We start from the raw sequence: 21,015 nt of genomic DNA, 5'->3' as shown, positions 1-21,015 counted from the left end.
TGTAAGTATTACGGATCCGTGGTATTGGAAATTAGTTTAATTATGATCGACTCTAGGGCAGCAAGAGCCAAGCAAGTTAGCGCTACTTTAAACACTTGCCTGCGCCACCACAGACTGGGGCCGACCATCAGGCTCCATCAAGAGAGCATACCGGCGCCACAGGCCGAAAGTAAGGAGGCTCGAGGATCTTAGCTATATATATGAGCTTTGCTTATAACTTTTTTCCCACTTAGCACTACGCTGCACAGTTACTGATAATATAAAGTATTTGGGGAAATAGATGGTTTTTTTCTGAGCTACTGAAAACAAACAACCTTCTTTTCAGCATCGCCAAGGATGACAAACTTATTTTCTACTAGCTTTGCAAGCGTCTCATAGGTACAGCGTGTTGGCTTATTTTTCTCGTTTCAGTCTTCTATTGGTGATATATATCGCTTACAATCGCCTCGTACGTCAGCCTCCTTGATCTCTCTCGACTAATAGCACACTTTAGTGACTTTACTGTCCAAACGCGTAACTCAGGTATTTTTTCTTACTAGAATTAACTATAAGATTTCTAGAATTTACTAAAATGCTAGTTCTCATATCGGGGATGAGGGCAGGGAGGAAAATTGTTTGAGACAAATGGTCATCAGGTTGGTTCTTCAGTAAAAAAAAATAGTCGTAGCTAACCTTTAACGAAAATATATCCCGTAGACACAATTGGGATGGCAATCTATTTTCGCTAAAGTAGTACGTAGCTCTGTGTCCTTATGGAAAAAAAAAAATCAAACCTGGTTTCTCAAGTTTACATGATTATCTCGACTTAATATTTTGGAGTCTCGTTTTTTTTTCCAGAGACGAGTAGACACAATACTGCACACACTGACCCCCCCAAAAAAAAAAAAATTCAAAACCAGTATTACAATATAGGGGGATCACCCATATATTTTGCACACAAGATTAGCTAACTAACGTAAGCCCCCTTTATACATTTAACAAGCTGCTTGGCTGTGTCAATACGAGAGAATGCTGAAAATGAAAGACTATGGCAACTTAACTCGTCAGCCTTCACAAATCTTACTTTGGAGCTTTTCAGTAATGGATCATACTTGACCCTGCTTCGAAACAGTCCGCCTTGGCTGACTCATGGCCCCGGACTGATAAACCCGCCCACGGAGACCCTTGCAGCTGTGCCTGTTGGAGAGGGGACACTAAAAGCAGAACCAAGACTCGAGTGTTTTATATTTACACTCTAGAGCTAGTCTATCTTATCTACTGCTATTTATATTTTTAGTGTGTGTGTGTGTGTGTGTGTGTGTGTGTGTGTGTGTGTGTGTGAAAACGATTGGTAATTTGGGATGACCAACCTTCAGCTTATAATAGGGGCTTGCGTTGGCCATGGCCACTACTCAAATACCATACCCGAACACCCAAACCTACCGTGAATTTAACTTCACTCATTGGAAAGGCAAATATTGAAAGCCGGATCAACGGTCGAATATCACAAGAGAAGTATTACATAGCAAATGCATTTAGTGTGTGTTAGCGATCGATGGCCTCTCAGTGTGTGGCTGTATGACTCAGTGTATGATAGATTTTTTTGGGGTGCTTGAGGGCATCAAAGGTTCATGAGGCAGGGGAGGGAGGGTGGCGAGCGAAGCGAGCATGCACAGGTGGGGGATTTTTTTTATAAATAAGCGCTTTAATTAATTAAGGGGGATTTTGAGGCCGATGTAGAAAACATTGGGTGGGGGCTATAGCCCCCCCTACCCCCCAGAAATTACGGCCCTGTCCAGAATTGACAGTTCTCTGGGTAGCCGCGTGTGGAGCTGCGTGCATGTAGCCAATAGTCTATTTCGGTAGGCTACATGACGAAAAAGTAGTCACTGCTGGTATTGGCCGGTATACTCGAATTTTAATTCGATACTGCAACTCGGTACCTACTACTTTTGTTCCTCGGTACTGCTCACCTGTGTGTGTGTGTGTGTGTGTGTGTGTGTGTGTTGTGATCCATTCCGTACTGGAGAGTGAGATGATGCATTTCACATTTTTCTGACCTCAGGATGGCAACCCTATAGTTGTGTCATTCAACACAAGAGAGAGGCAGCACGATCGAATACGTGCATGCTATGCGGCTCCCAAATTTGTTTCCAGTGAAACGTAACCATGCCCAGAAGTTGTTGTTGCATTTGTGATTGCAAAATGAAAATATAAATTTCTTGATGGCGGCAGTGTTAGCCAATATTTCAAAGCCGACAGTCGTCACGAACGTCCTTCATTAAGCGAAGACTGTCGTCACGACAGTCTCATATTATTCTTAAGTAGTCGGCACCGACGACTGTCGACAAAAAACGATAAAAATTTGAAAAATGGCCCCGACAGTCGTCACGACTGTTTCAAGACAAGCCAAGACTGTTGACGACAGACGACATGCAGTCTTGAAGACTGTCCCCGACCTCCCTCAGACCACAACAGGAAATGACGGTTGGTCCAGATCCTTGCCGACTCTGCCGACTCTTGTTGTGAAAGTTTATCATGGAATACTTTTTCGTGCTAACCCTCACGACCCCACACTCTCCTCCCGACGTCCGCTCAGCATGAAGTCAGAATTCGGCGACCGTTTCTAGAGCTCGATCTTTCAAGACATGCCCGACCCTTTCACATCAATACCTAAGACCTCGTGTACCCTAGAGTCGTGGGTAGTCGTGGCTCAGAGTCGGAACAGTGTGAAACGGCTTATCAGCTTCCTCGAGGTTGGGCGTTCTGTATTGTCTCCGCCAGTTCTTCTCCCACGCACAGATGCTTTCCATATAATTATAACTTTTATAAGGGCCTTGTCCGCCCTCGTATGGAGTATGCATCTCACGTGTGGGGGGGATCCACTCGCACCTCTTCTGGACAGAGTGGAGTCTATAAAGGTTCTTCGATCGTCTCATCAGCTCTCCTCCTATTACTGACAGCCTTCTACCTACCTCTTAAATTCCGCCGCCATGTTGCATTTCTTTCTATCTTCTATCGATATTTTCATGCTGACTGCTCTTCTGAACTTGTTAACTGCATGCCTCCCCCCCTTACGCGGTCCCGCTGCACAAGACTCTCTACTCATGATCATCCCTATACCTACTGTCCAAACCCCTTATGCAAGAGTTAATCAGCATCTCCATTCTTTCATCCCCTTCACTGGCAAACTCTGGAACAGGCTTCCTTCGTCTGTATGTCCTCCTGCCTATGACTTGAGCTCTTTCAAGAAGAGTGTATCAAGACACCTCTCCATCCGAAATTGACCTCTTTTGGCCACTCTATACTTATCGCTGTATGAGAGCAACAGTGAGTGGCTTTTTTTTTACATCTTTTTGTTGCCCTTGAGTTGCTCTCTGCTGTAAAAAAAAAGAAAAAAAGATATGTAGCATACGGGTGATGTTCATTACGTAATTGTAATTGTAATTGAATTTGTTTTGAAGTAATTGTAATGTAATTGGTATTGCCAAATGGAATTATAACTATAATTGTAATTCAAAGTTTACGAAAGTAATTGTAATTCACAGTAATTGTAATTAATTTTTTCAAGTGTAATTACTCTAACCCGATGCGACACACGAGGCACACATGACGCGACGCGGCGACGCCACGACAGTCAGCCGTGCGTCATGGCGGAGGAAGGTCGCGTCAGCCGGGTCCGCGTGGCCGCCACGCTGTTGCTGGTGCTGGCCGTGCAGGGCGGCGCCGGGCTGGCCACGGACCAGCACGGCTGCCGAGGGCTGTGCCACTCTGTGCTGGGCCTGAGTGCCACGGAGGCCCAGGTGAGTATGGAGCCACTGCGTCGACCGCGGGGCAGCGAGCCTCGGGGCGCCGCGGACTGACTGTTTGTGACACACTTTGCCTTTGTCTTGCGTCAGGCGGCACACAGGTGACTGGCGGCCGTGCTGAGCCCAAGAAGGCTAGTCTAGACGTTAAACTCGAGAATCCTGGAGTGATTCGTGTTGCTCGCGTTATTTGCAAGGGTGCCAGCGTTGCTTACAGCGCTGGCATCACTTACCAGTAACATTTTATCTGTTCATTGATCTATCAGTCCCAAGGATTATTTCTTATTGTCTGCCACGACCAGCACACTTTTATAATCAGTGAGTGTTCCGTCCCGTGAAGCTGTAAAGGGGAAATTTACCCCGCCCTGTGGTCATGAGCCAACCCTTGTTTCGGAGGGAGGCGAGTCATGGAGTTTTATCAAGCTCCTGGTGGTCTGCATCATAAATTTCGTCGCCTAGAGCGTGGTGAAGATAAATTAACAACGACAAATATTTTTAGATGGCTGAATGATATCGTGCACCCGTGGGGAGGGGCGGGGGGAGCGCAGCCTTGGCGCAGACTCCCCTATAGGTTATGGGGGTTGGTGGGAGCGAAGCACTCCTTGGTGGGTAGATTAGGCAAGGTTAGGCAGATGGGGTGTGCTAATTTTTTGCAATTCTATCCATTGATATTGACTGATTGATCCGTTTTTACTTGCCATTGGTTGAAGGGGGTGGGGTTATTTATATGTGGTGATTACCCTTGAATAAAGTTATCAGGCAAATGTTCTAAATAAATTTTCTCCATGTAAAAGTTTTCTTGCACTGATTTTCATGTTATATTCATCTGCATTAGGTTTTGATTGGGATAACTCATGTTTTTAAAATGTTGTTTCCTCAAAAATAATAGTTCCTCAGAATAACCATTACTTAGTTAAGAAAATCAATAAAATGCCGGTATTTATGTAAGCAAAATTTGTTTGCAAGCGTTTACTTCAGGTGTACCAAAATTTGGCTCTTACTGTTACAATTATTTTGATTATGTGGTGGTAATAAATTTACTAATGGATTGTTTGGAAAAGTTAGTGTAATACAGTATAATGTAGTAGACAGTATCTTGATAGCCTGTTATTATTATTATAATTATCATTATTTATTATTAGTATTATTGTTATTATTATTGTTATTATTATTATTTATAATATTATTATTCTTGTGTTTCTCGAACTGGATGGATATACTATAAGCATCTTGGAACACCTATTAAACTGCAAGTAACAGTAGGCATAACCTTACTTCTGCCATGCCAGCTGTGTCTCATGAGTAATTGAGAGAAGCTCCAACATTCTTCCAAGTGCACATGAGCTTTATTCTGCTAAAGATCCTCCCTTCGTTGGTATAATATTTTGGGTGCATATAAATATTTATGATTTTAAGCTTCTTCTTAATCTTAAAGGATCCATATAAATGATTACTAATAGATTCTTACCATACTAGATACTTGCAATTTGCAGCATTATATGCATGATGAATCTTTATAATTTATTTTCAGCTTTTAGTAATGTGGCCATTGGATGGCCAGGGGATTTATCCTCTTGGGTTCTGCTCATGGGGCTCTGAGATTAGAGACCTAGCAGTGGCAAGATCAGTAGTCGGGGAGGGGGGGGTAAACCTACCCCAGCAAAAGTGTCTGCCTTGCAGGGTAGCTGTAGGCATCTCGAGCCTACTTCAGCCATTTTTGGTAGAGATTAATCCGGTTGATGAGCATATAATGTGAGTGAGTTTGAAGCACACCCTGGGCTTCATGTCTCTTGTGTCCTTCAATGCCTCAAAAACTCAAGTTCTCCACCTATCAACTTGACACAATATTTCAAACACCCCTCGAAGTTGGGCGTTATGTATCGTCTCCGCCAGTTCTTCTCACCCGTACAGTTGCCATCCATATACAGGGGCCTTGTCCGCCCTCATATGGAGTATGCATCTCACGTGTGGGGGGCTCCACTCACAGAGCTCTCTTGGACAGAGTGGAGTCTATAAGGCTCTTCGTGTCATCAGCTCTCCTCCTCTTACTGATAGTCTCTACCTCTTAAATTCTGCTGCCATATTAGCTCTTTCTATCTTTTGTCGATATTTTCACGCTGACTGCTCTCCTGAACTTGCTAACTGCATGCCTCCCCCCCTCCTGCAACCATGCCGCACACAACTTTCTACTCAAGCTCATCCCTTTACTATCCAAATCCCTTGCGCATGAATTAACCAGCATGTTCACTCTTTCATTCCTCACGCTGGTAAACTCTGGAACAATCTGTCTTCATCTGTATTTCCTCCTGCCTATGACTTGAACTCTTTCAAGAGGAGGGTATCAGGGCACCTCTCCTCCCGAAATTGACCTATCTTTCGGCCACTCATCTGAACTCATCTATAGAGGCAGCGAATAGTGGGCTTTTTTTTCATTATTGTTTCCTTTTTTTTTCCCTTGAGCTGTTTCCGTTGCTGTAAAAAAAAAAAGTGCATTCCACTAATTGTCCTGAGATTTTTTAAACTGAAGAGAAAGGGGTGTTCTAGCCTATATGTCAAACGCAACTCCATATTTGACCAGTGCCTCCCTCGGGATGCACTATCTTTGAGTAAGGAATGGGAGCTTTATCTAAAAGTGATCTTACGTTGCTTACCCTTAGCGTTTCCTGACTAATTGATGAAGTGACGAAGCCACAACTTGTTTTGCTGCCTTAAACCTGGGGTTTTGGGGCTTTTCTTTGTTTCACTAACTTCTATGATGGGTTTGAAACTTGATTTATATTATTTATAACACATCCTGAAAGAGAAAAAAAGAAAAAAACATAGTTTGAAAATGAAATAAAGAAATTTAATGTGTGTGCAATTGCTCCATGAAGTGCGCGATTACCCCTTCCTACGGTAATATATCAGCTGGAGTTAGTATTTTTTTCCAGTCATTACAAACTTTATTGTTCAAACTTTTTTCATGACCCGTTGATTTGTTATCCTTTATTCTTTGTCCCCAACTTAAGCTTAAAAACTAATTTACATTATATTAGCTTCTTTTTGCTTTGTCAATTTTACCCAAAGCTATGAACCTTTATTAAAAAGTCCAGTTTGTATTTAAGGCAGCTAAGTTGCATTTGAAGTAAAGTTGTCCATTTTCTCCTTTACAGTACTGTAATACCTCGGTCTACAAGTGCTTTAGTTTATGAGTGTTTTGATTTACGAGCAAAAAATAATCACCAAAAATGTCTTTGTTTATGAGAGGTGACCTGGTGTACGAACATCCTGTTTGTACAAGTTGAAGACGCGAGCATGAGTTCCCTTTGTTCGCTGCAAGATGAGAGTGCTCAGAGTGGAAAACAATGGGAATGGGGTCTCAAGCTGGTGTCACACTGGGCCATTTTCCTCCAACTGCATTTGCGGTAGACACAACCGGCAACTCCAACTTTTCTGGGTGTGCATCACACACGACCAAGGTCGATTGCCCGTATCCACAATGTAAACAACCCAGTCGCCCAGTATCCACATGGTGCCATTTGCACAAGTAAGTGCTGCTTTGGTATGCGCTGCTGTTACTCAAATTATGTACATGCTGATACTGTACAGTTAAATGGAAGAAAGAAGCAGTTGTGGGTACAATCATGGCTTCAAAGACAGGAGGGCAGGAGTGTTTACCCCGCCCAAACAACTTGCTCCCAGTTGGTCATACAGCCAACTGCAGTTGTTTCTAGCTCCAACAGTGAGAGGAAAATGCCCAGTGTGACACCGCCTTCAGTCCGCGTTGTACACTCGCAGAGGTAGCACCCGCGCGCTCGTGTCCACGTATGTTTGTGCTCTAGTGTGCGATGTTTGTGTTTTCAGCACTATACTATTACTATATTATTTATATATTATATTTTATTATTTATATTATTTATATTTATATTGTTATACTATATTATATATGTTATTTATATTTATATTATACTGTATTATATGTTATTTACCACTGCTATTTGTTAGTAAAATTACTTTTATTCTGTATAAAATAACATGTAAAATGATTTTTATGTTAATAATTTTGGGGGATATGGGACAAATCAATGGGATTCCCATTAATTTATATGGGGAAATTTGTTTTGTTTTACAATTGTTTTGGTTTGCGAGGAAAATTCTGGAACGAATTAAACTTGTAAATTGAGGTATGACTGTATTTATACTTAGTAAACTTAAAGACTGGTACATCAGCAGAGTGTATACTGCCACATTTTCATTCATAACATGCAGGGTGGATGAGTTCAGAGGTCCTTTGTATGTTGCAGGATAAAATGTCAGCTTGTGAAGAGGGCTGTATCACTGTCAGCCACTGCCTCCATGACCACCACGACTTCGAGGAGAAAGACAGCAGCATGGCCTCTGACATGTCCAAATCCTGCTTGACAACATGTGAAGGCTGTAAGCCATCATCACTAAGTCTGTTGAATTTATGCTAATAATACTGTCATATATTTGCATATATATTTATTTATTTATCATTTATTTATCTCGTGTGTGTGTGTGTGTGTGTGTGTGTTTACCTATTTATAGTATGCAGGGCCCGAGCTCTACATAGTTCTGATAGTCCTGCCTCCCAATCTATATTTGTCCAACTTTTCCTTCATTATATGGACACTGCCCCCTTCAACAATGTCTTTGTTTAGTCCATTCCATGTATCCACACTCCTGTATGGAAATCTACTTCTTTATGACTTTCAAATGTGTGTATTTACCTATTTGCCTATTTGTAGTATACAGAGCCTGAGCTCAAGCTCGGTCAGTCCTGTCTCCCAGTCTATATTTGTCCAGCTTTTCCTTCATTTTATGGGACACTGCCCGCTTCAACAATGTCTTTGCTAAGTCCATTCCATGTATCCACACTCCTGTATGGAAAACAACTTATTTAGGTCTTTCAAACAGGTCCCCTCTCTCAAATTCTTACTGTGTCCTCTTAGTTGCCTCCTACCTTCCATCTCGATTAAATGATTTCTGTCTAACACTTCCAGTCCATTCGTATTCCTGTACATCGATAGCAGGTCTCCTCTTTCCCTTCTTTCTTCCAGTGTTGATATGTCTCAACAATTTTGCATCGTGTGCAAACAGGCTCATGTAACTGCTTACTGTCTTCAGCATATCATTAATATATACTATGAAAAGTATTGGTGCCAATACCGATCCTTGAGGCACTCCACTATCTACAATTCTCCATTTCGATTTCATGTCCTTTACCACTGTTCTCATCTCTCTTCCCCTTAAGTAGCTTTCCATCCAGTTTTTCATTTTCCCTTTCAATCTTCCTTTATTTTCCAGCTTCCATAGTTGTCTTGTATGTGGAACTTTGTCAAAAGCCTTCTTCAGGTCCAGATACACGCAATCCACCCATCCGTCCCTCTCCTGTATTGTGTCTGTCACTCTTGAGTAAAAGCTCAGTAAGTTTATTACACATGAGTGCCCTTTTCTAAAACCATACTGTTTATCTGTAATTATATTGTGTTCTAGAAATTTTGTCCATTGTTTCTTTATCACTTTCTCGCATATTTTACAAACTATACTGGTCAGTGATACTGGTCTGTAGTTCAGAGGTTCTTTCTTTTTCCCGCTCTTATATATAGGGACCACTTCAGCCCTCCACCACTCCTTTGGTACTTTACCAGTTGATATTGAGCACTTCATGATATCATATACTGGTCCAACCAGCTGATTTCTGTGTTCTTTCAGTATAAAACCTGAGACTCCTTCTGGTCCCATTGCTTTCCTCTCCTCCAGCTCCTCCATTATTTTATATATCTTCTCTAGTTACTATGACTTCATCCATTTGAACATTTATCTTGTCATCTTGTGGTTCATTGAATTGTGATTCTTTTGTAAAAACTTGCTGGAACCTCTTGTTTAGCAGCTCGGTCATGTCTTTAGGATCTTCAATTATCTTATTTCCATCTTTCAGTCTTCCTATTTTTTCCCTTGGTCTGATTTTTCCATTTATGAATCTATAAAACATTTTAGGTTCTTCCTTGCACTTTTCAAGAATATCCTTTTCATATCCTTTCTCTTCTCTTTATTTTCATGTATTCATTTCTTGCTATCTTAAAATCTTCTTTGTTCCTTTGATTCTTATTTCTTTTCAATCTCTTTCATGCTTTGTCTCTTTTTTCCTTTGTATCTGCACATCTTGCATTAAACCAATCCTTCTTTCCTCTTTCTTTGGGTTTATACAATGGGACATATTTCATGACACCTGTTTCATACTCCTCCATAAAAATATCATACTTTTCCTGCACCTCCCTTGTTCTCTTCAGCTTTTCCCAGTCTAGCTCTGTGTGTGTGTGTGTGTGTGTGTGTGTGTGTGTGTGTGTGTGTGTGTGTGTGTGTGTTGCACTGGATCACTGAAGGTGGGAGCTTATTCCATTCTCGTGCTACTATGTTGGTGAAGAAAAATTGGTGTAGTCTGAATTTATTTGTTTGCACTTCAGTTTTATGCCATTATTTCTTGTTTGAAACATGTCATCTATCATAAACAATTTGGATTTGTTCATATTCATAAAATCATGGAGGTGACGTTTCTCAAGAGAGAACTAGAGATGAGAGCCTTTCATTGTAATGTTTATGGTGTTAAGAGATCATATTTGTTGCCCTACGTTGAACACCTTCCAATTTAGCAATATCCTCTGCATGGTGGGGAGACCAAAACTGTACTGCATATTCCAAGTGGGGTCAGAAAAGAGAGAGAGAGAGAGAGAGAGAGAGAGAGAGAGAGAGAGAGAGAGAGAGAGAGAGAGAGAGATCATTGCAATGCTGTTGTATTTGCTCACCATTTGAAGGACCTAAATATTTAGAGAAAGTTTTTCATTCATGAAGCAGAATGGCATATGTAATATTAATATTCATATTATAATCTCACTCTACATCACAGTCAGCCTAGCACTGTACTTGGAATATATATGAAGAAATCAGAACTTAAATATTTATCAGAAAATTAATGATAACTGATTTTTCAGCTTGCTCCCAATTGTATGGTGAAAAAGCTAACTTGGGACATTCATGTGTAAGTGGCTGTGAAGCTCAACATTTGCAGATAGATGGTTTGGTAAGTAGGCAGTATGTGCCTTTTCCTGATTTAGGGGTATGTAGTGTGAAAATATTGGTTGATAAAACTAAAGGTAGAATGGCTTAATTTTAATTGTATTGGAAAATTGGGTTACCAGCTAGGAGAGTTTTCAGATCATGATACACATGAACCCATGGTCTTCTGAGCTATTACATCTGGTTTGAGATTTGGAGGTGAAGGTATATAGATAGATAGATAGATAGGTAGATACAGTCACACCCTGCCTTACGTCATTAACCCTCTCATTGGGGAATTTCTCCGGAGAGTTTCCTCCCATAAGTGTGAATTCTCCACTAAAAAATGAAGTGCCAATATTTCAATTTTAAGTGCCCTAGTAATAACAGTATTGCGTAAATTTTTCAGAGATGGCAATATTTCTGTATAATGTTTAGCAAAAACTACAAAATTTTGTACTTTTTTTGCAAAGAAGTAAAAAAACAAAAACAAAATAGTGCTGAATTCCTGAAAACACACTACAAGGCTGTTTTACATTAATGAAATGTGAAAAGTGTAGTGCAGAAAGCATGCAATAACCATACAAATGGAATATTTCATTAAATCCTTCAAAATACCCATATATTACGTCAGCTATTTAGATAAAATTTATGTACCCAAACTATGATTTTTTTCCTATAAATACTGAGAGGATATTTTTGTACTTGTACAAATGTCTTGTTATTAATATTATCTAGTTTATTAGCTATTCTAATTTTAGTTATATTAAGATTATGCCGAGTAACAGATATTTGCCTTCAGGATGGTTGTAGAAAAAATAATAGCAAAAGGGACGAAACTATACGCTGCCTTCATGGATTTGGAAAAAGCTTATGACAGAGTTGATTGGATTGCATTGTGGGATGTTTTAAAGATTTATGGTGTGGGAGGAAAACTGCTTAGTGCAATAAAGTCTTTCTATGAGGATGCATCTGCATGTGTCAAAATTACTGGAGAAACAAGTGAACATTTTGAGATGAAAGTGGGCTTTAGACAAGGGTGCGTCATGTCACCATGGTTATTCAATATTTATATGGACGGTGTTATTAGAGAAATTAAGGGCAAAGTTGGAGAAGTTGGAGTAAGACTGTTCGATGAGGGAAGGAAGTGGGTACTGAATTCGATACTGTTTGCTGATGACACGGTGCTCATTGCAGAAAATGAAAGTGACCTACAAAATTTGGTCAGTGTTTTTGATAGTGTCTGTAATAGGAGAAAGCTGATAGCAAATGTCAACAAAAGTAAAGTGATGGTTTGTAAGCGAAGTAGAAGTGAGGCTGTAGATTTTGTATGCCCATATAGAGTGGGAATTGAATGTGAAAAAGAATGCAAAATAATTTTGAATGGTGAAGAAATGGATGAGGTCAATGAGTTTAAGTACCTTGGATCAGTTATGTGCATAGCTGGGCACGATAACAGAAAATCTTATTCCCGATAACCGATAACTGATAATGGAAAACCTTATCGGTGATAACCGATATTCATTAACTGTAGACACAAATATAGACGATAACCGATAACCGATATAAATCCTCAATTCTGATACTAGGTAGCGATAAATACGATAGGTGAAAACGATACTATATATATATTTCAAATAAAAAACATAAATGAATTCAAATTTTCATTATCCGTATTTTAGAAAACTTACGAAACCTGAAAACCACACGTTGACACGTACATATGGACGATAATACTAGAAACGCCTGAACTGGTGTTGTGTTATTTGGCGTCCCCACCGTCAAAAGCTGGCGCTTTTGTTTACAAACACTTGTCTCTCGTGAACTGTGCATGCTCATACCAGCAAGCGTAGACCTGTATAGTCTCACAAAGCACTTTAACTGTAATTAAGAGTTACTGGAAGGCTGAATCAGACATACAGTACCACTACCACCATCCTCGCTGTTTCTAGAATGACACTGTACGAGTTGTATTTATATGTGCAGAGTGTCGTTCTAGAAACAGCGAAGATGGTGGTACTGTATGTCTGATTCTGCCTTCCAGCAACTCTTAATGTGTTAAAAAGCTTTGTGAGACTGTACAGGGCTACGCTTTCTGGTCTGAACATGCGCAGTTCACAAAAGACCAGTGTTTGTAAACAAAAGCTCCAGCTTTTGACGATGGGACACCAAATAACACAACACCGGGTGCCTTCAATACCATGGCATGCTCACAAACGAATATGGAATATCAAATTTGAGGCAGTGAATAATCATTTTTTGGGCAAAGTTAAATGATTTTTCTCTTTGATATATTGACTTTTGAGTCTAACATAAAAAAAATAACCAAGTGTTTTAATATTAATATAAGTATGAAATCTCTTCACCGAAGATATTTCACACCCCAAAGTTTTTTCATGCAATACTGGGTGCTCGGGCCACGCATGCGCAGTAGGGAGGAGACAACTTTTTTTTTCTGAGAGGCAGAAAAAAGTAGCGATTATTGCTAGTTTGGTTACAAAAGTAACGAAGATACCGATATTTATTTAAATAAGTAGCGGGTGGCCGATAACCCGATTTTGTTATCAGCGATAAAGTATTGCAATAACTTATCGCGATAACGCCCAGCTATGGTTATGTGTAAGCATGGTGGTATGGAGGGAGAGATAAGAGAAAGGGTATTGCAAGGAAGAAGGGTGGTAGGGTCTTTGGGACAAATCTTGAATGGCAAAAGTGTGAGCATGGAGGTAAAGAGGGATTTGAGAAATACAATAATAGTACCAACCCTCACATATGCAAGTGAAACGTGGGCCTGGAATGAAAGTCAGAGGTCTAGAGTGCAGGCAGTGGAAATGATTTATTTGAGGAGTGCTTGTGGTGTGAGTAGAATGGATGGAATGAGTAATGAAAGTGTGTACGAGTGTTTTGGAATGTGTCACAGGGGTGAAGGGAAGAAGTGTGGAGTGGTGGAAGAAGTGAAGCGACAGACTTTAAAGGGGTTTGGCCACGTGGAGCGAATGGAGGAGAGTAAGATGACCAGAAGGGTGTATGTGAGTGAGATAGAGGGAGGGAATGCTAGAGGACGACCTCCAGTGAAATGGAGGGATAGGGTGCAAGAGTATGTCAGAGAGAGGGGGGAAAGATCTTTGAGAAACTTTGAGCAGGCAAGGAGGGAGTGTCTGGATAGAGAAAATTGGAAGCTCTTCTGCCATGGCCATCCCCTGGTGGGAGCTCCTTGGAGCAGGCGTCGATGAAATGATGATGATGATGAACAGGAGTGTCCATACCATCCCACCTCTCTGGCTGAACCACCACCATGGGTAGGGATGGTTCAAATGATTTAGAAACTTGTGTTTCATCACCTCCTGCTGAAAGCTTTGAATAGCTGTGAGTGTGATTTAACAACCTAAAGACCCAAATGATGAAGGAACAAAGACTATTGTTGAAGTGGGAAGTGTCCATAAAATGAAGGAAAAGTTGGACAAATATAGATTGGGAGACAGGACTGTCCGAGCTTGAGCTCAGGCCCTGTATACTACAAATAGGTAAATACACAATGATGAAAATGATGGAAAAACTGATTGTAACCATGATACATCCAAGGTTGGAATATGCATCAGTGGTATGGTCACCGAGTACAAAGTCAAATGTAAGGAAAGTAGAAAGGATTCAATGGGCAACAACAAAGCTGGTTCCAAGACTAAGAGATTTAACATATGAAGAGAAATCGAAGCAGTTGAACCTACCGACACTGAAACAGAGTAGGGAGAGAGGAGATCTGATTGCGGCATATAGGGTGCTGAGTGTGATGGAGAAAGTGGACAACAAAGAAGATCTAATAATATGGGATACAAGAGAATCAAGAGGTCATGGAAGGAAGATGAAAAAGGAAGCCTGTACAAGAGACATAGAGAAGAAGAGCTTTCCATAAAGAGTGGTGGAGGCCTGGAATGGCCTAGAAAAAGGTGTGGTCCATGCAAAGACGATTCATGAATTTAAGGCCGAGATGGATTATACGTAGTTTTCCACATAGAAGTGTTAACACATGGAACAGCTTGCAGGAAGAGGTGGTGGAGGCGATCGAGCAGTGTCCAACAAATGAAGGAAAGGCTGGATGAATGTAGATATGGAGATGGGACTATTAGAGCTTAGCTTGGTCCTGGTAGACTGCAAATAGGTAAATACAAATAGGTAAATACACACACACACACACACACACACACACACAAAAAAAAAAAAAAAAAAAAAAAAAAATTGTTTGATCACCATGAACTTTTGATATATTTATTATGGGACTGTTATACACAACATATAAGCTAATTATGGTTGTAGACACAATTTAAAGCTACAGTGTATTGTCACCTTGAGTGGCTGTGGTTATGTGACTTGCTTTGTCCATGCTGCCCTCCAGTGCTCCTCTTGATTTGAAGTTGCTGAAGTTAGGGTTGATTGAAGATCTGGACAGAATGTAGGTAATCTTCCTCCACTCAGTGATGCTTGAAAATTGTCAGTGTCTTGCTGTGAAATTTGAACCTGGGACCTCAGGATCACCACATCCGTGTGCTGACCACTCAGCCACAGCCTCCCGATCACTGGACTTAAGATCGCCAGCCAGTATCCTCCTGGAGAGAACTTTGGAGCTCGTTTAACTGATCTATGGGTACTGCTTGGAGCTCCCCCCTCCATCGCCCTTGCTCAGAGAGGCACAGTAGCTGCTCCTTGTCAATGGGTAAATCTTTTGTCTTGAATGGGGTTCAAATCTCAGTCTGCCAGAGGCCTGTCTGTTAGGGCACTGCACTCTCCACTTCATCATGGCTTTTTTTTGTGTATGTGTGTCATTTACCATGGTTTGCTCTCATACTGCACTAGCAAAGGCACAGACATTAATATTAACATAAAAATTATGAGGGAATGGCTTAAAGTATTTTTTTTTTACAATATAGGAAGCAGCCGAAGGCCAAAAACAAATAAAAAAAATCCTGCTAGTCACTGCTCCTATATAAAAAGTAGAAATGAGTGGCCAAAAGAGAGGTCAGTTTTGGATGGTGAGGTGTCTTGATGCCGTCCTCTTGAAAGAGTTCAAATCATTGACAGGTGGAAATACAGACGTAGGACCCATTCTGGCAATCAGAGAGAACTCAGAAAATTAGATGCTTAAGAATATCCTGTTAAGGACCATTTCAAAAGCTTTAGAAAAACAAGAAAGTAAAGCCAGAGAATGGTAGTTTGAAGGATTTACATAGATTTACATGGATATTCAGACTACACAGACCCTATATGGTCCAGACTGGGTGGTTTGTCCTTAAACTTAAGTGAAATGATATTAAATTCAATGCAGTCACCCTTTTTAGGCACAGAATGTATACTTCCAGCAAGAAGGAAAGGTATATAGATGTTAAAAGGCAGAGACAAAAGAGTTTGACGAGGCAGGATATCAGCACGGAAGCACAGTTTTTAAGGACAATATGAGCCACTCCAATGGGTTCATAAGCCTTCTGAGGATTGAGGCCAGAGAGGACATAGAAAAAATTATTCTTAAGAATTTTAATAACAGGCATAGTGGAGTCAGAGGAGGGATGAGTAGGAGGAATATGCCCTGAATCATCCAGAGTGGAATTTTTAGAGAAGGTTTGAGTGAAGAGTTCAGCTTTAGAGAGAGTTGTGACAGAAATGGTCCTATGGTGGGAAAGATTAAGAAGTTGAATAGTTAGAGGTATTTTTTCTAGGTGTCAGAAAGCTGTGGAAGAATTAGAGAAAGCAAGGTCTTGGCATTTTCTATTGGCGAAAGAATTTTTGGTGAGTCAAAGAATAGATTTGGTGTGATTTTGGGCAGAAATATAAAGATCATGTATAGCATGAGGAGCATGCTGAAAACTTATTAATCAGGAGGGGTGGAGAGCTTCAGAGAGGATGTGCATCCTCTTCCAAAAAGCATGGGTCAGTGGGGAAGTGCCTTAACCCTTTCCATACTGTGACGCAGACACTCTTTGAAAAAGCATGGGTCAGTGGGGAAGTGCCTTAACCCTTTCCATACTGTGACGCAGACACTCTTTCAAAAAGCATGGGTCAGTGGGGAAGTGCCTTAACCCTTTCCATACTGTGACGCAGACACTCTTTCAAAAAGCATGGGTCAGTGGGGAAGTGCCTTAACCCTTTCCATACTGTGACGCAGACACTCTTTCAAAAAGCATGGGTCAGTGGGGAAGTGCCTTAACTCTTTCCGTACTGTGACGCAGACACTCTTTCAAAAAGCATGGGTCAGTGGGGAAGTGCCTTAACCCTTTTCATCCGTGACGCAGACATTGGCGTCACAATATGGAAAGGGTCAAGAGGAAATGGAAGAGGATTAATCCTCTTCTAAACCTCTCAGTCCTCCTCTGAATTCCTCTTGATCCTCTTCCATTTCCTCTGAAGAGGTTTAGAAGAGGATTAAGAGGAAATGGAAGAGGATTAAGAAGTTTAGAAGAGGACTAACGGTGACGCTGTCGGATGCTGACGTCGGCGCTGCTGGAGTGAAGGGGTTAAGACAAGAATGTACCTGCTACAGTGTCACCACCATATAATACACTTGCTGCTGATGGCTCTCAGCCGTTACCACTTCTCGACCCTATATCTCTCTACATAATGGTCATAGGGTTGTAATACTCACACCCATTACGAGTCAGGATGCGGGGCAAGTATGCACTACTTAGCTCCCATCCCTCATGTGTCACTGGCAGTAGAATATCTGCACATGCTCAAACGCTCATGCTTTGGGCAGGGAGTGTGCATAGATGTCTGACCACACTCTATGCCTATGCCAGGGAAAGGTCATTCTCTTCCTAGCTGAGGCATTAGAAATAGTGTTAGAGTTATGAGTACATTGACAGTGCCTCTGATGACCCTTCTGGGGAAGAATATGTCCCTACAGCAGAGGATCTGGAGGAAATGGAGCCTCCAATCTTACCTATGTCCCAAAGTGGTTCCAGCGTGAGTGCACGCTCATGCCTTCCATCTCCACCACCATCATCACATCATCTACCCTCATATGATTATGATGACGATGGGAGTGACGAAGAAGATGAGGATGACCCACCAAGCTTCCTTCAACTCCTGGGGAAGTGGAAACGAGGACAGAAGAGAGGACTGGAGGATGAAAGGTGTGGCGACGAGGCTCAAACATTGCCAAGGCCTTGCTTGCCCTTACCAACATTGCCTCCCGTCACTAACTTGAAAAATGCTCCTCACAACTTCTACAAAACAAAGAGTCACTCCCCCTGAAGATGGGAAAGCCAAAGCTTCACAGAGAAAAGAGTTTTATGTTACTATAAGAACTATAGCTCTACTCAGACATTATAAGGGCATTGTGTTGTGACACCTGCGTGTCACATACAACTCTCATGTAATGTATGAGTAAACCACTGCCTGACGTCCGATGTCAGCAGCTGAATGACACGCAGAATATACACCCCCCTTCTATTGAGGGGGCTATGTTCTGTGTGTTCTGTAGCTATGGTGAATGATTTTACGTGCTTCAGGTGTTATAACTTCGTGATTCCAATTGATTTCCAAGAAAAAAAAGAAAAAAAATTGGCAGGTCTGGGTGTTACTGCATTATACATTATTGGTGGGGCTCATCTGGTTAAAACTTTGAGTGATATTGAAGGAAATATAAGTAGGAAAATATATGTACGTACTAACATGTATGTATTCAAAGAAAGTATGTGGTGGAATAGATGAGTCATTCTGAGATATCCATGTCTATGTAATGGAAAGGAAGTTGTATGGATTTCTGGAGGTCAACTGATTATTTCATATTTTCCAGGGAACCAGCGCAGATGCACAGTACTTGTCACAGAGAGTAGAAATTCTTGAAGATGCAGTTCCAAGCATAGGAATTAAGGAAAACAAAACTCATAATGTATCTTTAAACTTAGGGGGTAATATTCAAACAAATGTAACATCAAATACCCTGCTAGGTCCAATGTTAGAAAAAGATGGTATTTCTACAATAGGTGGAAAAAAAGTTGAGGACAGAGCCATTACATTTGACCTTCAAGGTAACATAGATAATGATACAATTGCTGAAGAAACTTTATCCAAACATGGAAAAAAAGGAGTTGTTTCTTATGGTAAAAGAGGAAAGGAATATTCAGAAAATACATCTATAAACATCCAAGGTGTTTTATCACGTAATGGAAGTTACATGGATGTTTCCTCACATTACAAGCCTCATATCAAGAGAACATCTGTATCACCTCCAATGAAGAAGAGGAAGGGAAAAAGGAGGAAGAAAAGATCAAAGAGGATGTTACGCAGAAGACCAAAACAAAACAGGTTGAAGAATAGGAAAACAAAGAAGCCAAAAGCTGATAAGGTCGGAAATACAGTTCCACAAGAGGTAAAAACGGCAGTAAAGACACCTGTGGCCAAAGGGTAGTCAGAGGTATTAGACACTGCAGTAATGGATTTGGAAACATGTACTAGAGATATATATGTTTAAATAATGACTGGACATAACTGTGGTATAGCTTCTAAGAATTGTTGAGGAAAAAGGAATCATAGTATTTTTGTTTTGTTTTGTTTTACTGCATGGTACATTATTCCCAATTAAAAAATGTTTATTTTCCATTAGATGTGGATATAGATTACATACAAGTTTTGTTGGGCATTTTTGCTTTGAGGAGTGATTAGATTTATATCATTGATTTTTTATTTATTTATTTATTGATTGACTAATGTTCATGGAATATGCTTGTGTATTTCTGGAGTAAAAGATTCAAATGTATTCAGAAATTAGTATCATCACCAATGCTTCACACTAAGGAAGAAACGAATCTCAGAGTGGAGAAGGGGTCATGTAAACCTAAAGAAGGGCTTGCAGCCGATAACTGAGCAGCACTTGTTACTAAAATGCTTGGCATTCATCAATTTGGACCTGGAATTTGCACCTTAGTCATATCAGTTTCATGGTGGAAGAGGCAACACTTTCTCATAAATCCAGGAAAGTTTCATTGCCTGTGGTAACTAACAAAAGGATTATGTAATTTCTCATAAAACTAACAGTTTCATTGCCTGTGGTAACTAGCAAAAGGATTATGTAATTACTTTCTCATAAATCCAGCAAAGCTTCATTGTCTGTGGTAACTAGCAAAGGGATTTTGTAATTTTAAAGAAATATAGGCATAAACATAATTGGCAGAAGTGTTTAGAAAACCTTTGCATAGAAATACTGTGGCTGAGTGATCAGCGGGCGGGCACGGTGTCCTGGACAAGCCAGATTCAAGTCCTGCCTGCTGCTAGATGAACTCTAAATAGGGTCAAATATTAAATCCAGGGGGGCAGGCCCCATAAAAAAAGGCTACTGGTGCTATAGGCCACTTGTAAAAAACAACATATATAATAACAATATGCTATGCTTTGGACAGATGATGACGATGGGAAATCATAGGTGGGCAAGAAGTACATATTTTGACCAGTGGGCCACAGTGATACTTTTCGAGGGCTACACTTAATTTAGATGATAATGAATAATATTGCCATAAAACATTGGCTGATATTGTGAATATAAAGCCTTGCCTTGTATCTCTTATCATTAACAGAAGTTTATAAAGAATAGTATCAGTTGGATTACTGATAATGTACATTTAACAAACAGTATAGTTAGGTTATTATTACTTTGATTTTTTTTACAGTAAAGGAAGCAGCTCAAGGGTGAAAATAAATGAAAACAAAAAAGCCCACTAAGCACTGCACTGCAGGATTGATATTTCTGTCTGATACAAATTTTCACTCTTGGTTTGGGAGGTGGTGTGATTGAGTGGTCAGGACTGATCACGTCTTCACTCTTGGTTCAGCCTCTGAATGTTTCAGCAAACAGTTTTAACAAGAGTGCTGCTGCCTGGTCATAGCTGAGGCCTTGGTGCAATGTGGCTGAGTGAAGTTTCAGTGATGTTAGAGCATTGAGAAAAAAAGATGAGGAGAGTAAAGGCATTTAACAGTGATGCATGTTACACTAAAATATAATAATTTCTACTAGAGGAGGATGGTTGATTTTGTACAGGATGTTAACAATCCTGGTGGAGAGCTAGTTGCCCAGTATGAGTTGCAGTGCTTTATTTTAAACACTTTCAAGAGGTTCGAAAGCTGTATTGGACCAGGCAGGATGGCAGCACGGAAGCACAGTTTTTAAGGACAATAGGAAGCACTTCATTGG

At 40.6% G+C, this 21,015-nt stretch overlaps 1 protein-coding gene across 1 annotated transcript; it reads left to right on the top strand.

Annotated features, from left to right (window-relative positions):
- Positions 1 to 3,595: 3,595 nt before the first annotated feature.
- LOC126985110 (uncharacterized) lies at positions 3,596 to 19,994 on the top strand. The gene is made up of 4 exons (XM_050839574.1): positions 3,596 to 3,782; positions 8,069 to 8,201; positions 10,778 to 10,866; positions 18,625 to 19,994. The coding sequence occupies exons 1-4, from the start codon at positions 3,630 to 3,632 to the stop codon at positions 19,237 to 19,239; spliced, it is 990 nt and encodes a 329-aa protein (XP_050695531.1). The 5' UTR covers positions 3,596 to 3,629; the 3' UTR covers positions 19,240 to 19,994.
- The last annotated feature ends 1,021 nt before the right edge of the window (positions 19,995 to 21,015 follow it).

This window comes from Eriocheir sinensis, chromosome 58, assembly GCF_024679095.1.
Source record: "Eriocheir sinensis breed Jianghai 21 chromosome 58, ASM2467909v1, whole genome shotgun sequence".
Taxonomy (NCBI): Eukaryota; Metazoa; Arthropoda; class Malacostraca; order Decapoda; family Varunidae; genus Eriocheir; species Eriocheir sinensis.
Note: the sequence above shows the minus strand (reverse complement) of the source record. Positions and strands in the feature narration are given on the sequence as shown.